The sequence below is a fragment of the Cibotium barometz genome, chromosome 48 (assembly GCF_041138505.1).
Source record: "Cibotium barometz isolate CiBa-2024 chromosome 48, ASM4113850v1, whole genome shotgun sequence".
Lineage (NCBI taxonomy): Eukaryota > Viridiplantae > Streptophyta > Polypodiopsida > Cyatheales > Cibotiaceae > Cibotium > Cibotium barometz.
Genome location: NC_141093.1, coordinates 32,755,902 through 32,773,176, shown reverse-complemented (window position 1 = coordinate 32,773,176; position 17,275 = coordinate 32,755,902). Strand labels below are relative to the sequence as shown.

The window sequence follows — 17,275 nt, the reverse complement described above, 5'->3', positions numbered from 1 at the left end:
TTTAAAGATGTAGATCTTGAAAGATGTAGAACCTTGGGTTGATCTCACAAAATTTCATTTGAATAGTGTTGATACCTGGGCAAATTTATCTCCATATATAGATGCAAACATTAGCATGCATGTAATTTATAGAGTGTCATATATATCTATTCTATTAAGTACAAGTTTTCCCCCCTACCACGTGTCACTCTTTCTAGCCATCTCCCCTTCCACGTGGCCAAAGGAGAGGAGGTAGAGAGAAGATGGAGAAAGGGGAGAGATTCACATTGCCCCTTTCTCAAATTTGAATTTTCTCATCCCATGTCATTTCAATTTAGGAAAGCTATCCCTTCTTATCTAATGATTTTCTTTAGAGAGAAAATAGGGGCCTCCCTCTTAAAAGGTGAGCTTTAAGATGAAAACTTCAACAATGTGATCTCTCTCTTTCTCTCTCTCATCTCTACACTATTGTTCTCACTATTCTTGCTTTTGCCACATCATTCACATCACTCTGTGGCTATCTCATTTTACCATGTGTAAGACGAGAGAGTTAAAGAGTGAATGACAAGCTTTATTCCCATTTCAAATCCAAATTTTAGAGTAAAGAGGGGATAGTGTTATAGGGAGGTAACTTATATAATGAAAACGTATCTCTCTTTCTCTCTATCATTGTTTAAAAATAGAACATAAGGTGTATATATTTGAGGATATAATAAGTGAGCACACCTCACCACACATCTCCTCCATTTTAAAAGAAAGTAAAAGTAATAACCATTTCTATTTTTTAAAAATATTTTTTCTTAACAAAAATTTTACATATATACACACATACACATACACACATGTACCCACACACACAGACACACAAATGCACACACACTCTCACACACACAGACAACTCGCATGCACTCATGCATAACATACACATACACGCATAGACACATGCAAGCATAGATGTACATAGCTGTACACTTGCATACACATGCACACACACATGACTGCACATGCACACAATCACACACACTCACATGCGTGCACATAGAATCGACACACATCCAATCATCCACATGCATGTGTGTGCACACACACCCACACACATGTACATGATGCACGTACACATACTTGCACGCTTGTACACACATAGACATACACATGCACACATGCACACTCACCTACATGCATAGACACATGCACATAGTCGTACACTTATATATTCACATGTACACACACAACTACGCATGCACACAAAGTCTCACACACTCGCATGCAAGCATACATGCACATAGTCATACACTTATATATTCACATGTATACACACACGACTACGCATGCACATGAAGTCTCACACACTCACATGCGTGCATATAGAATCAACATGCACCCAATCACCCACATGCATGTGTGTGCATACACACCCACAAGTGTACATATACACAGTCGCATGCTTGCACACACATGCACAACACACACACATATAAATACATATGCATGCACACACTTAAGTGTACACATACACACACATGCACGTATGCATGCACACACAAGCGTACATGCACACGTATGCACATGTACACATGCACACACATGTACGTACATATATGCGTGCATCTATACACACAAACACACACACATACACACACACACACACACTCTCTCTCTCTCTCTCTCTCTTGCGTACATGCACACAAAGATACATACATGTGCATATACATAGGTGTGCACACATAAGCACACACACGGTGCACGTACACATACGATTATCGGCACACAAAATCATACATGTGCACACACAAAGTCAACACACATAATCTCAGTGTGATCTCAATCACAGTGGCACCCCAGGACTCCAAACCCATATCTTCTAACCTATTTGACTCCAGACCCATATCTTATAACCTATTTTTTGTCGCCAACATTAGGTACACGGTCTCTCGGTTAAAGAACGAGAGAGCTAAGGACCATGATGGGTTACAAGCAGAGTTTGTAACCCATGGGATTGATGCCTTAGCCCCGACCCTCTCCTGCCTCTTTAACGAGTTAGTCTGTACAGGCCTCCCATCCACATGGCTCACTAACACTATAGTACCCATACACAAGTCGGGGGACCCCATGGACGCAACAAACTACACGACCACTATGATTGGCCATGTTATGGCCAAGATTTTTGCATCCGTTCTAGAGATCCAAATCAATGAGCAGGTAGAAGAGATAGGACTTAGAGCACGGGGACAGGCAGGATTTCGCAGGGACTACTACACATTGGATCAAATTTTTACTCTCAGGGCCATGGTGGAGGAGGCGAGATCACGGAGCCAGCCTCTCTACTGCTGCTTCATAGACTTCAAGAGAGCATTTGATATTGTTCCCAGATACCGTCTCTTGCACCGGATCCAGCAGTTGGGATACAGCACGCAGATTCAGTGGGCTATAGTAGCACTATATGAGCATGTCACAGGCTATATTCAGTGGGCTATAGTAGCACTATATGAGCATGTCACAGGCAGAGTCAAGACCAAGACACTGGGCTCTCCGATGAGATCCATAGCACGATAGGGGTGAAACAGGTCTGTCCTCTTTCACCTACACTATTCGGGTTATACATCGACGGGGGAGGGATCATTGTTGGTAGGAGCTCTTATTTCGATTCTTCTTTATGCCGATGATGTGGTCTTGATCTCGTCCACTACACAGGGACTTCAGATGCACCTGGACGCTCTTCATAGGTTCTGCCAGGAGAGGGAGTTGAATGTGAACCTTGGGAAGACCAAGGTAATGATCTTCAACACCTCTTATTCAACATTCCAGAGACATGAGGGATTCGTGTTTGGAGGAGATCAGGTGGACCTGGTCAGATGTTACACGTACCTGGGGGTGGTCTTCACAGGGCCCTTCACTATGATACCAGCGGCTCGAGACAGGATGCGGAGAGGATATGCTTCACTGGCGCATCTCAAGAGATAGTGTCATCAGTATCATTTCCAGCACACCCGGACATGAAGTCCCTCTTGTTCGACACATTAGTGCGACCTGCCACCATGTACGGGAGTCCTTTCTGGGCCTGCGATCTCGGATTGGACAACTGGAGAGCAATCGAGAGGGTACAGGTTCTACTATTTTCCAAGCTCATCAGAGAGCCAAGCCTTCGGTACCCCACCACATTTTACTGGCAGAGTTTGGAGTCTCCATTGGTCCTCGATGCAGCCTTCCAGACTATCATATACCTCCAGTGGATCCTCAGATTTGGAGACATAGTAGAGGGTCGTACCCGGCTTCCATGGCTTGCTTTGATTTCATCCCAGGCTCTAGCAGATGTAGGTACTCAAAGATGCTGGTTCCATAGACTCCGTACATGGTTTCACTCACTTGGCCTAGACCTAGACAGGCTTCCGGCATTTTAGATACAGTCTCGATGCTCCTCACTTATACTTATCACGACACCAGATCAATCAAGTCATTCGTGCGAACTTGCTCCAGCTCTACACATTCCGTACAACATGGATCCTCCCCACGTTTGCTTGTGAAGATGGCTGCATACTGCAGTCATTTTCTCAAGATCTCAGATGAGGGTTGCATTGAGCCTACAGGGTACACGAGGATACATCTCTCGCATGCACTCAGGATCTCTCTTGGACACCTTAGAGTTTCATCCCACAAATTGGAGATCGAGGCAGGCAGGATGAGATGGACGAGGAGAGGTAGGAGAGTCAGCAGACAGGACCACACATGCTCCATATGTGACATGGGCGAGGTTGAGACAGAGGAGCACTTCTTATGCAGATGCCCAGCGTACTATGAGATCCGGGGGAGGTTTCACTGTCTCTTTAGAGATGGCTTTGGCCCTATTTCCAGGGTCATTGATGACTATGAGGATCAGAGATGCCTATCTCTATTCGTTAGAGAGTCTTTCACTTTCAGAAACAGGAGACTTAGACAGATGCAAGGCCACCAGACTCACGATGCACGAGAGACCCAGGAGCCAGACAGCCCACCAGACCACACTGAGACTCATAGAGAGGATCCACAGATTCCAGACCCGACATGGCTGTAGAGACCACTATTGTACCCACGAGGATGCACATATGAGATGATTGAGTAGAGACGCATAGAGCACCTACATAGAGGCCACTACAAGAGACTGGTCTCACGACGCTAGAGGACATTACGGGCATTCAGACAGAGACACCTCAGGGGGGACCCTCCCTTGTCGCCTACGGATTGCGGGCTCTCGAGGAACCAGATTATCCACTTGATCCTGGGAGGAGAGGTGGAGGGGCACGACTTCTTCTACTATTATGGTGCACCTGACGAGGGGGCCAAGCCATCATAAGTACCTATATGGCATGACATACTTCTCATGATGTACACTTATAGCATGCTGCATAGCTTTTTGATTTTCATTTCAGTTTCGGTTCTAGTTTCACACATTTGAGTTTCATTATGCTTTTCGATGAGGCTCCCGAGTGCATCGACTTATGTATTCATGTATGTTCAACATGTGTCTCATGGACCCATGATGGTCCTTTGAAGACAATAATAAAATTTCATTTCATTTCTCACTCTCTCTCTCTCTCTCTCTCTCTCTCTCTCTCTCTCATGTTATGGTCCTTTGAAGACAATAATAAAATTTCATTTCATTTCTCACTCTCTCTCTCTCTCTCTCTCATGTTACTGGGCCATTGCACTCTCTCTTTCTCTCTCTCTCATGTTACTGGGCCATTTCTCTCTCTCTCTCTCTCTCTCTCTCTCTCTCTCTCTCTCTCTCTCTCTCTCTCTCTCTCTCTCTCTCTCTCTCTCTCTCTCTCATGTTACTGGGCCATTGCACTCAGACAATGTACGCGTGCGTGCGTGCGTGCGTGCGTGCGTGTGTGTGTACGTACACACATGGACATGTATCTATGTGTCAACTGTGTGGATGCCAACTTTGTGTGTGTGCACATGCATGCGAGTATGTGTGCCTTTATGTGTCGATAATAGTATATACGCACGTGTGTGTCAAATTGTGTGCATGCCAACTTTATGTGTGTGCACATGCATGCGAGTGTGTGTGCCTTTATGTGACAATAGTGTGTACGCATGTGTGTACGTCTAACCACGTGCACCCACTGTGTGGTCCGCTGGACCTCCGACTGGAGGGTGGTGATCTGCTCCTGTACCACGACAACTACTGCTACCGGGGTAGAATCCAGGTGCTGGATCCTGGTCTGTACGGCCTGCATCTGATCTGGCTGGCCATGAAGCTCGGATGACAGTCCTGTGTGATGCTTGTAGAACCTGCATGTCAGTGCGGAGGGTCCCAATCGTGTCTGTAAGGGCTCTAATCTGGAGGTCCCTGTGCATTGCCTCCTCTGTCAGTACCCTAATCTGCATCTCTCTGTGAGGACTCTAGCCTGGAAGAGGCTAACTGAGCCCCAAGAGAGGCTATAATCGTCTCTTGAACCTGGGATTGGTCCAAGAGGGCTCTGAGCTGCAAGTCGAATCTCGTGAAGTCCGTCGTCTGTAGGTAGGTGGGGGAGGGAGTAGAGCTGTGAGGTGGGGTCGGTGACGAGGATGAGCCTACTGGTGAGGATGTGAGGATATGGGTGGGCTGTGAGGGGTAGAGGGTCGAGGTCGACTGAGATAGGAAGAAAGGGGGGGAGACGGTTTGTGAGGGAGTTAAGGAATGGGTGGGGAGGAGAGAGGCATGTCTAGAGTAAGGAGTCGAGTATGGAAAGGGGGAGTTAAGGAATGGGTGGGGAGGAGAGAGGCATGTGTAGAGTAAGGAGTCGGGTATGGAAAGGGGGAGGGAATGGGTGGGGAGGAGAGAGGCATGTGTAGAGTAAGGAGTCGACGAGTATGGAAAGGGGGAGGGAATGGGTGAAAAATATGAGGCAGAGGTGGGTACTGTTGAGGTAAGAAGAGGAGTAGGGGAGGTTGTGGGGGAAGAGAGGGGTGATGAGGTAGGAAGAGGAGTGGGGGAAGAGATAACTATGTAGGAGGAGGGGGAAGACGAGATCAATGGCAATCGTGTGGAGGGCATCAAGATCGGTATCGATGGAGAAACCATCGGTAACCGACAGTGCAGATACCGTCTGTGTCGGGGGGGCCTGTCTGGAGAACTGTTTGGAGCCCACTTGTGGAGCTCCGTGGTGTATCCAACACCCCCTTTCGAGAGCGTGTGTGGTATCTGATAGTGTCATCCTCCGCATGTGTGTTCCTGCTTTGCTTGCTGGTATCCGGTTTGCTGATGTTTTCTGCGATTTCTTTCTCCTTTTCTTTCTTTTTCCTTGCCATTGTTGATGGGTTGGTTGGGGGGGGTAGACATGAGGATGAAGAGGCTGTGGGTGAGGGGGAGAGAGAGAGAGAGAGAGAGAGAGAGAGAGAGAGAGAGAGACCTAGCGAGAGAGTGGTTTTTTCAAGGTCTAGAGCGGATAAATGAGAGAAAATAACACATTTTTGCAAGGTCTGAATCTACATAGCAGACGTGAAAGGTAGAAGAGCCTGCCCGGTGATCAAAAGCAAGGAGAAAAAAGGGTTAGGGTTTATGTGCCATGCTTGATTCATTGATGGAAACATGCGAAGCATGGGTTGCGACTCAAGCTGATGATGCCCTCACCACAGAAGCTTCTCCAGCGGCGGCCATGGCTACTACAAGCTTTTTCTGCTCTCGTTGCCTCTTCGGATGCTGCATTGTATTCAGCAGATTTCTTCGGAAGCCTTCAAGTGGCGGCTCGCATAGAGATGACGGTAGCAAACAGGGGCAAAGGCGACAGCTACGCACAAAGAGGGCGGCGAATAAGGGCGAAGGCGACGACTGTGCACATAGAGGGCGGTGAACAAGGGCAAAGGCAATGGTTGCGTAGAGAGAGAGAGAGAGAGAGAGAGAGAGAGAGAGATGTGAACCTACACACATGAATGTGCACACACATATTTATAATAGTGTTTATCCCAAAAAAACATATGCACATCTCACACTATGAGTGTATTCACACATATAGTTACTCACGTTCGAATATAAGCTCATGAGTTGGTACATAGTACAATTGAAATATTATTTCGAGGTGATTGCTAAGTTTTGTTTCTATGCGCGCAGGTCCATGACTTGTGTGCTCTCTCCTGCCACATGCTCTCTTCTCCCACATGACCAGAGGAGAACACATCCTGAGGGTTGTTTGGCAAGAGAGGGGGAGAGCTACAACGTGGAAGCACTGTAGGTGGCAGAGCCACCGCTGGAGAAGCAATGCGAGAAACTAATCCCATATCTAACATGTGGTAGGTCTAAGAGCTCCTCTCTAGCCACATGTCACATGGTAGCAATGTGCGTAGGCCACAAACAGTGCACTGGTCAAGTACTAGTATAATAAAATAATTGAAAACTTCATTGAGGCCTTAGTGTGATATAAATTGGCACATAACCATCATTGTAGGATAAGATAGCCCATGCTTTTTTATTTGACTTTATAGTAAAGCAATAATTGATGTGGTAGGTGAAAACTAGGTCAACATGGCCATTTAGTATCCACCAACCGCTAATGCTAGTAAAAAGAAACCTACAATTTTCCAAAGATGTAGGTATCTTCTTGTGGTCCTCGATGGAGGCGCCTCAATGTGAGGTGGATGTTACAACTTCAAAGAACTATGAAAGAGAGCTAGAGATATTAATTCCTTTGCCTCATTCCTGAACATAAAGAGTCTGTCACATCCACCTCTTTGATGGAAATAAAAACGTAAGCATAATTTAGAAGATTGATTTAGTCTAGCTCGCACTCTCTGTCAAGATATAGATAAAAAACATGCTCATTTGGTGACACATAGTCTAAAAATGCAAATGGAGGGCCCAAAAGCTCCAAAAAATGAAATGACCCAAAAGCTCCAAAAAGTGAAATGACTTCTTTTCTCTTTTAACACAGTAGCTAAGCAAAGTTGTTTTGTCTTTGTCCAAAAAGAGGTATGCAATCTTAAGTCGATAATTAGATCTCTATGGATATGTGTTTAAAATTTGCCTTGCTCCTCACCGAGGCATTTCTTAAAAGTGCATTATGATAATTTCACCAACTTCATACAGTTGCAACATATATCATTCATAATGGTATATGCATGAGACTTAATAGTAATACGTTAAAGTGATGACAAGACAAAGTAGAAAGTGTCTTTTTCAATTAACAAATTCGTGAGTGTATTTTGAGTTTACGATGTGGCATAAAGAGATGATTTAGAAAATATTTTTAAACATCACCATTCTTTTATACTAATTTATAGAAGATGTGATACATGGAGAGATATAAGAATAGTTGGTGAGGCTTGCAAATTGCAATATGATGAGCATTGTGAAACTACTACTATGCTTTCACATAATCAACAAATGACAATTGTGTTAGGAGAATTGTTGTATAATGTGAGCTATAATTGACTTTTAATATTAGCACCTAAATGTCTTATTTCAACACATGGTTGTCTTTTTATGGGAAAATTTACATTTTTTTGTGTTAAAAAGTTTCTTGAGGACATCTTTATTTGAACTTCATTGTCATTGGTTGTTGGTGCCTCTTTAATATTATACCCACACTTTTTCAAGCCATCAACGTAGGAAACTCCTAAAGAGTTCTTCAAGGAGGGTCCCTCAAATGGTATGAAGGGTTCATTTTGTACTCATCCCTAAAAAAAGGTACTTTGTAGGAAACTCCTATAGAGTTCTTCAGGCATAATGACAAAGACTCTGCCCTTATCTAATGGGGAAGTGTTTTACACCATGACCTTTTCAGGGAGGGTCCTTCAATGGTATGAAGGGTTCACCTTGTACTCATCCCTAAGAGAAAAAGGTACTCCATATCTACATAATTATAGAGACTCTACCCTTATCTAATGGGGACGTGTTTTACATCATGACCTTTTCCCAAGTTCCAACTAGTTAACTCTAGGATGGTGTTAGCTTACATGGATACAAGATGATAACATATTGGTTTTCTTGGTGTATTTGTTTCCTCCATTTGTGGGAGAACCTATTGTGTGTTGGTTGTTGAATAAAACACACACACATGTGTTAGTTGTAAGTACAAACATCTAGTAGCTTTCTTTTTTAGCTCCCATGTATAGGTGAAAAACTTGCATCTCACAGAAGTGCATGGAACCTTTGTATATTTTATGAAGTTTGCAAATTTTAGTAACCATCAAATCATAAAAATATATACTCAAAATTAAAAGGCATTTTAGCGAGGGTTGTAGCCCAAGTAGTAAGGGGGTTTTTTCACAACTAAGAGGAAGAGGTTGTTGATTCGTTCACAACTAAGGGGAAGAGGTTTTCCCCAGGCACCCCTCACAATGAAGAGGTTGTTGGTTTGATCCCCATACACCCCTATGGCATTTGTCACCTACCCGGTCATTTGTGCTCCACTTCCACTCCCAACATGCCTAAGCTTGTTGTGGTCACCTAGCCAATGGTTATTGTTGGTTGGTTGTTCGATCCCTACGCACCCCTATGGCATGTGTCACTTGCCCTACCTTTCGTGCTTCACTCGGAATCCTTACATGCCTAAGCACGTTGTGGCCATCTTTGCCAATGGTTGGTGTAGTCGTGTGTAGCACAAAGGCTCTAGTGGTGGCCAAGAGCCTTCAATGTTCGTTTGCAGTTATTGATGCTAAGCTTAGTTCCAAGAAGATGCCCAATTTAAAGTGCGAGCAAGTCATCGCGTTCATGTCGCTATCAAAGTTTGTGAAGTTCCAACAAATTCACCATCAAGAAAAAGTCCAAATTTTAAGGTGGTGATTGTAATAGAGTCTACATATTCAAAAAAATGTAGGTTTTTGTTAAAAAAGGTCCAATCACACTGTACCCAATTTGTGTGTCTCTTTAGCGCTCCTAAGGCCATTCTATCATAACTATAAAATCACAACCATCCAGCGAAGCCATCCTTGCCATGTATATGCTAACCTCGCTCAAAGTTCGAAATATAATGCCTTGTCTTTAGTGCTCTCAAATGTATTCTATCATCACCATAAAATGACGACCATCCCAACAAATCCATCGAAGGCCCAATCCTTGTAATGCATACATCAACCACCTCGCTCAAAATTCAAATTCCAATGCCTTTCCTTAGGACTCCTAAGCTTATTCTCTATCATCACTGTGTAAAATCATAACCATCCAAGAAATCCATCAATTAGTGGACTTTTGTTTATTCTATCATCCTAAATGTTCAAATGTTTATGACTTTTATGGTGACCCCAAAACCTTAATCCCCAATCTCCAATCCTTGATCCTCTCTATTCCCCCCCTGAAATACCTGATCCCCTAATCTCTAATCCTTGATCCTTCCTGATCCCCCTTGGATTACCCAATCCCTTAATTTCGAATCCCTAATCCCTAATCTCTTAATCTCTAATTCCCAATCCCTAAATTGGTGATTGTATAATTCAATACTCTCCTAATCAATAATCCCAATTCCCAATTCCTAAAATCCTAACACTTGTAGCCCCTAAGCCAATTACAAAACCCTAACTAAATAACCCTAAACCCTGAGCATGTAAAGCATTGATTTTTAACCCTCAAGCAAAAAGGTGCAATCCAAAAAAATCATGTAAAGCATGTAAAGCATTGATTTTTAACCCTCAAGCAAAAAGGTGCAATCCAAAAAAATCAAAAGCTTATCCTTGATCCTCTCTATTCCCCCCATGAAATACCTAATCCCCTAATCTCTAATCCTTGATCCTTCGTGATCCCCCTTGAATTACCCAATCCCTTAATTTCAAATCCCTAATCCCTAATCCCTTAATCTCTAATTCCCAATCCCTAAATTGGTGATTGTATAATTCAATACTCTCCTAATCAATAATCCCAATTCCCAATTCCTAAAATCCTAACACTTGTAGCCCCTAAGCCAATTACAAAACCCTAACTAAATAACCCTAAACCTTGAGCATGTAAAGCATTGATTTTTAACCCTCAAGCAAAAAGGTGCAATCCAAAAAAATCAAAAGCTTAACATTCAAGTGGAGGCTGAGTGAGGAAGATCCCTCACTTGCAAAACAAAACTCCATGCCGAGAAGAAGAAGAGGTGTGGTCCATTTTTTGCCATATAAGCAGGAATAAGAGATCCAACCTTAGGAAACACTGTTGCTAGGAAAAGAGTTCTCGCGTGCTTATGTGTCTTCTTATTGGTGCCTACATCAAAGAGAAATGGGCATATGGGAAGCCGACATGTGTTCTGGGACACATACTCGATTAATATTAGGAGTAGGCCCACATGTTGGAGAAATGTGGGAGGTCATGCCTATAACACTTCTCTAAACATTTTTATCGCACAAATGAAATTGCAGAGAAATGCTTGTGGGCTCTTGTGCAATGTCCAGTACCCACTACCTCCAAGAATGTTTAGTATGAAGTCCAACATGCACTAAGGAGATCAACTAGGGCCATGGCCGATGGCATACATGGGCCAAGTTACTGGCCCTGTATCCTTCCAGGTATTTTGTGTTCACAACATCACAAGAGTGGATGCTCTAGCCAATGAAAGCACACCTCATGATTGTCTTAGCTTAGCCTATAGCTTGTTTAAAAGATGTTTCTCAAGTTGATGAGAGAAAGAAGAAATTAGATGAAAAAGCTTCTTCTTTCTCAAAAAATTCAAGATTAAGTTATAATTAGATGGAAAAGCTTCTTCTTTCTCAAAAAATTCAAGATTAAGTTATAATTAGCTGAAAAAGCTAGTTCAAAACTACAAATTCCTGCGTGAAGGCAATCTATGCTAGCGCACACACAAAAACGAATTATTTTATGCATTTCTTGTTTTCAAGAATTTCTAAGCAAAGTCTTTATGCGGCGTGCATAAAATTAGAATTAGATAATGATAATAAATAATAGTTGGCGTGCCCCTGTTAGTAGTTCCGAATTTGAAATGTATTTGGGTGGTGGCGGACTCCGCACAGCCACAGTGCACACGTTTCGGACAAATATTATTATTACCAGCTAGCGAGAGGTGATAGAGAGCACGTGCGAGAGAACCTAGAGAGAGACTACCGAGGAGAGCACAGAGGAGGAGGTAGAGAGAGCGTGAGAGCAAAAATATAGAAAGAGATTCCCGAGGAGAGCCTATAGAGAGAGAGCGCATGTGAGAGAATCTAGAAAGAGATTACTGAGGAGAGCTAAGAGACGTGATAAATAGAGGCATGTGAGAAAGAATCTAGAGAGAGAACTGAGGAGAGCTCTAGAGAGCAGAGTTTAGAGAGAGAGGTGATGTGAGAGAATATAGAGAGAGCACTGAGGCTCTCTCTATAGAGAGTTTAGAGAGAGGTGATGTGAGAGAATATAGAGAGAGCACTGAGGCTCTAGAGCTTAGAGAGAGGAATCTAGAGAGAGAGAGAGAGACACGGCTTAGAGAGAGGTGATAGCACACACACGCCGACGATTTTTGGGCTCGAATCTCGACTCTTTGAGATCTAAGATCTATATATTCTTTCCCTCCCAACTTCGAGCTCGCCCCTCTTCCGTCTGTGCGTGCACGACCATTGCTTTTTCATCTTCTCCATCATCTCATGCTATCTTCTTTTAGCTCTGTGTGATTCGAGCTTGCCCTGTCCCTTGCCTTTTCTTCACCAAAGGCCTCTCGTAGCTCCCTGCAACCTGGTCTACAATGGGTTCCGCGCTTCTCTCCTTCTGGCCCTTACTTGCCCTCATCAACGACAACCCTTAAGGCTGCTCTACCCACAATTCCCCAGTGCCCGCCCGCTGCGGCTCCATTTTCCTGCCTTGTAAGTGTGAATGTAGCGTTCACCATGCTTGCTCTTGCAATTTTTATTTTTTTTTATTTTTTTTTCCGGGAAGCTCTTGCAGTTTTTCTTGCAGTGTGTTTAAGGTATGCTACATAAATTAATCCATTTTCTTGGTGATGATTAACACGTTATTATGTAGTAATTATGTTTGCATCATGCTATACTTATTTCTTCATTTTCTTCCTAAACGCACCGTAAAGGTCGTCATCAAGTCATCATCCATGGTAAGAGCATGTCAATTAACATGTCCTACATGGCTAGACAGTTGATCCTCCTACATGCTGCCTTGCCCATGCTTTGTGTTGTCTTAAGAAATGCAAAAAACTGCTGAAAACGAAAATCCTCACGCTTATTTTTTAAATTTTATTTTTTTGGGGATTCAATGCCCTAATGCTTACGCTGCCATTTGTTTTCTTTTTATCTTATGATTTTTAAAAAAACCCCTTTGTTAGTCTTCACATCAGGCCATCCTAGGGGGCAGCAACAAGTGCTGTTATGGATGTGAAGCTGTGCTTGATTCAACCTCTGGGTTCAAGGTTTAGTTCAGGAGAGTATGTGATTGAGTTCAAGGTGTTAATTAAGCCTTTGGAAGGACCCATGCAAAAACATGTTCACATGGTTTATAAAAGTAATTGTGGGCTCTTCTGAACTCTATGCATGGAAAACTGGATCGTGAGGAAGAAGTTCCAGAAGCGCTAAAAGAACCATGGCAGAGAGAGAGAGAGAGAGAGAGAGAGAGAGAGAGAGAGAGAGAGAGAGAGAAATGTTAAAAGCATTAAACGTATTAGATGGCCTGCAAGCATAACATCACTAACAGATGAATACATATCATTTTGTCAGGGGCTAGGATAACTTTTGGGTTCTTTAGAGGGGTCAGGATGGGCAACTTTGGTGTAGTGTTAACAAGCTTGATGTTGTGATGTGAGATGTTAAGGTCTGAATTAAAATGTGTGGTAAGTGTACACGGTGGTTGCAACATACTTTTATTTGTGTGAAGAACCAGTTGTCTGGTTAATATTTGTTTGGGTACAAAAGTGTCGTTTGGATCGGCATGTGCTTGTGTGTGGGTAGGTGTTTGTGTTTGTGTTTGTAAAGTAAGCTTGTGTGTATGTTTGTGTTTTTGTGTTTGTGTATGTAATGCCTGTATGTATACAGGCATGCCACAGGGAGACATGAGGAGGCAAATGTATGTATGTATGTGCTTTCCATGCCAAGGGGGTCATGAAGAGGCCTTGTGTAATGAATCATTGGGAGTTCTTAAGTATGTTATCAGTGTTATTACTTACTTTACCACTTGGGTTGTAGCAGATCTTATATTGCAGACACTTGAAGGAAATATTATGTTTGGCTTTGGTCACATCGCTAACTCTTCTTGCAGTCCTGCTCAAAAAGTATCTGACAATCAGTCACCTATCAAGCAGCATATGGCTGCTATTGGAATTCACTATCTATTGAGACTGGCCACAGGAGAGAACTTCATAAACGCAAGCATTTTGTTTAGGTACAAATACCATGATGTATTTTTATCAAAGATAGCTGACCACGATAGTGAGCATTCTTATCATTCCTGGTATGGCCGTCTGCCATGTTTTTAATGGTTCGGAGCTCTAGGTGAGGGGCGGGGGGGATTTAGCATTAAAGCAGGTAGAGACCGACTTATAAAGATGGCAGATTATTCTATTCATGAGGTTAACACATGGTCAGCTGGAGGATTATGCTTTCAAACTAGCTACCAAGGGTTGTTTAACATGCCTTCTTCTAGTGCCTTGAAATGTAAGGTGGAGAGTTTTATAGGATCAGAGGTCAGCAATGTCAGGGGGAATTGCTTGGCTAAGGGGTATGAAGCTGTAAGGCTGAGTGAAAAATACAGTCCTGGGCACTTATACAGTATTGACAACGGCTCTTTGGTCTCACATGATGAGCATGCAGGCTCCCTCATACCAGGGTTGCCCAATGATATTGCTAAATCATGCCTGGCCTTGGTCTCGAGATTGGATCTCCCTGCCTTGAGCTGTGTTGCCAAGTCATGGAAGGCATTACTCCAAAGCAAAGAGTTTCACATGATCCGAAAGGACTTGGGCACGTTGGAAGAGTGGCTTTATGCTCTGACAGTTTCGGATGATCATCAGAGAATGCGCTGGCATGTGTTCAGTCCAGTTCAAAAGGAGTGGAAAGATCTTCCACGCATGCCAGGGCCATTGAAGTGTGGTTCTGGTTTCGCTGTGATTGATGGGAAACTCTTGGTCATTGGTGGTGCTGTGGAGGATGCCAAACCCTTAGCTGTGGCAGATGTATTACTCTACGATACTGCATTAAACAGGTTCTCTCTCTCTCTCTCTCTCTCTCTCGCAGTTTCATTAACTGTAATTGCATTAACTGATGCAATGTTTTTTTGTTTTTGTTTTTTGAGTTCAGATGGAGGAAAGTTGCAAGCATGCACACTCCAAGGTATGAATTTGCCTGTGCTGTGTTGGGCGGTTTCGTTTATGTCGTTGGAGGACACGGCACAGGAGGTAAAAATCTCCCTAGTGTAGAGGTGTATGACCCACAAAGGGATGTGTGGACAAATTTGCCAAGCTTGAAGCGGGCAAGGTGGGGGTGCATTGGATGCGGTCTTGAAGGAAAATTGTACATTATGGCTGGCCGGTCAAGCTTTACCATTGGCCACTCGCGGTGTGTAGATGTATTTGACCCTGCAACAGGGCAGTGGGAGGAAGCCAAGAATGGCTGTATTATGGTATTAACCCATGCAATTGTGGATCAGGAACTGTTCTGCATTGAATGGAAGAATGACAGGAAGCTTGCAGTCTACAATGCTGCAGAGAATTTGTGGAAAAAAGTGGCACTGCCACTTGCTGGAAGCTTGAGTGTTGGCTTTTGTCTGGCAAATCTAAGTGGCAAGTTGCTGCTCTTTCCTACAAAGAACAAAGCACCTTGCGATACTTTTTTGTATGATCCGCATGCCTCCAGTGGTTCTGAATGGCAAACTGCGGCAATCAGACCTGTCGGTACCTGTATTTGCTGTGCAACAATAGCAGCTTGACTTCAAAAATTGAATTGATTTCATGTAGCAAATGTGGGTGTAATTGGGGAGTGTGTTAACTGTTAAGCACAATGTTTGGCATGAGCCACTCAAGGAATCTATTTGGTTATTAATGCAAGGAGTGGGGCTGTGTTTTCCTAGTGTGTTTATTTTTTCATAATACAAGCTTGTTACATTAAACCTTCATCTTGGATGTGGTTTGCCATGCATTGTACTCTTGCTAAACTGCATAGTACCGATTGTGCTCTCATGAGACATGTATTGATTTGAGATGTATGTGTGTATATGTGCATGAAATGGATTATATCTATAGAAAGTGTAATTATTTATTTATAAAATACATGTCAATTTGAAATTCAAAATTTTCATGATATTGCAATGATTCCACTTGATACTAAGAAAGACAGACATACTTCAAATCATGACTCCTTTTGATTCACCATCCTTTTTATCAGTCTTGTCACTAACCTTGAGTATACACAAGGTACACCATGCCCCAGTGGTGACCAAAAAGACATGCAAAATAATGTCTACATGAAGGGATGCCAATGGTGGTACATGGCATTAATGAGAAATTAGATCTTTTTTATAGAAAGCTTTACCTTGGAAGATGCAACTTGTACCACACTTTTCCTTGGAGAAGTCATGGTGTTACTTGAGCTTTGCCCTTGGGTTGAGTAGCTTTTCCACAATGCACTTCAATCCACCATTTCTCAAATAAGGTAAATATAGGCACTTCTTAGAGGAAATTAAAAAAAACATTATTATCTCTTAATTGTATAAATTAAAACAAAATTATGACTCTTTTAACTTATTTATGCAAAATCAATCATCCACCACTTTCTAAGGAAATGGTACATTTTAAAAAGTTTAATTTTGAAAACTACATCTTCTCACCTAATCATGCAAAATAAAGAACACAACTATCATCATCACCATACAAGTGTAAAAAATTAATCATTTTTGCCTTTTATGCATCACCAACCCGAGCTATGATCTGAGAGTTTAATTTTCATGAGCATCAACCTTTCCTAGGGAAGTCCCCAAGCTTACTTGTTTTGTTTGCATTGTTATATAGAGCATGGATATATCATTTTGCTTTTTAGAGTTTGTTAATCGAAGCTATGATTTGAGAGTTATTTGAGCAACATCATGCCTCTAGGGACATGATGAAAAAATGACAAAAGGGTCCCAAATCCCATGAATAGTGACCATGTCACAATCCATGATTATTCAATGAGCTTGTGGACATAGGGCATGATGATGCTCAAAAAAATGGCTCTAACCCTGAACTTGTAGCTTGGATTAATGGGCCAAAAAAAGAAAAAGTGATTTATTTTTTGTACTCTTTTCCAACCATCCACACAAAGTAAGGTTCCAAAAACTTCAAAATTTTTAAACAATATGAGATATAAAGAGAGATGGTTTTTATGTAGTTAAGTAGCATGGTGATGTTGGTAGTTTTATTGTTGATTTGGCGAGATTATGTCAAAAGATGATGATGATTTTCTT

At 42.6% G+C, this 17,275-nt stretch overlaps 1 protein-coding gene across 2 annotated transcripts; it reads left to right on the top strand.

The window, feature by feature from the left end:
* The first annotated feature begins 12,359 nt into the window (after positions 1-12,359).
* Positions 12,360-15,943, top strand: LOC147611088 (F-box/kelch-repeat protein At1g67480-like). 2 transcript variants are annotated; one of them, XM_086785737.1, is made up of 3 exons: positions 12,360-12,699; positions 14,029-15,040; positions 15,136-15,943. In XM_086785737.1, exons 2-3 carry the CDS (start codon positions 14,385-14,387, stop codon positions 15,761-15,763), a joined length of 1,284 nt encoding a protein of 427 aa, XP_086641863.1. In that variant the 5' UTR covers positions 12,360-12,699; positions 14,029-14,384; the 3' UTR covers positions 15,764-15,943. The 2 variants fall into 2 exon arrangements, with proteins under 2 accessions (XP_086641863.1, XP_086641864.1); XM_086785738.1 differs by having other exon boundaries at positions 13,876-15,040.
* The last annotated feature ends 1,332 nt before the right edge of the window (positions 15,944-17,275 follow it).

What these genes read in the sequence shown, in the direction of transcription:
- LOC147611088 (XM_086785737.1), top strand. Translation starts at nt 14,385, where the DNA reads ATGGCAGATTATTCTATTCATGAGGTTAACACATGGTCAGCTGGAGGA. An exon ending in TACGATACTGCATTAAACAG is followed by an intron (nt 15,041 to 15,135) that starts GTTCTCTCTCTC and finishes TTTTGAGTTCAG; the next exon opens with ATGGAGGAAAGTTGCAAGCA.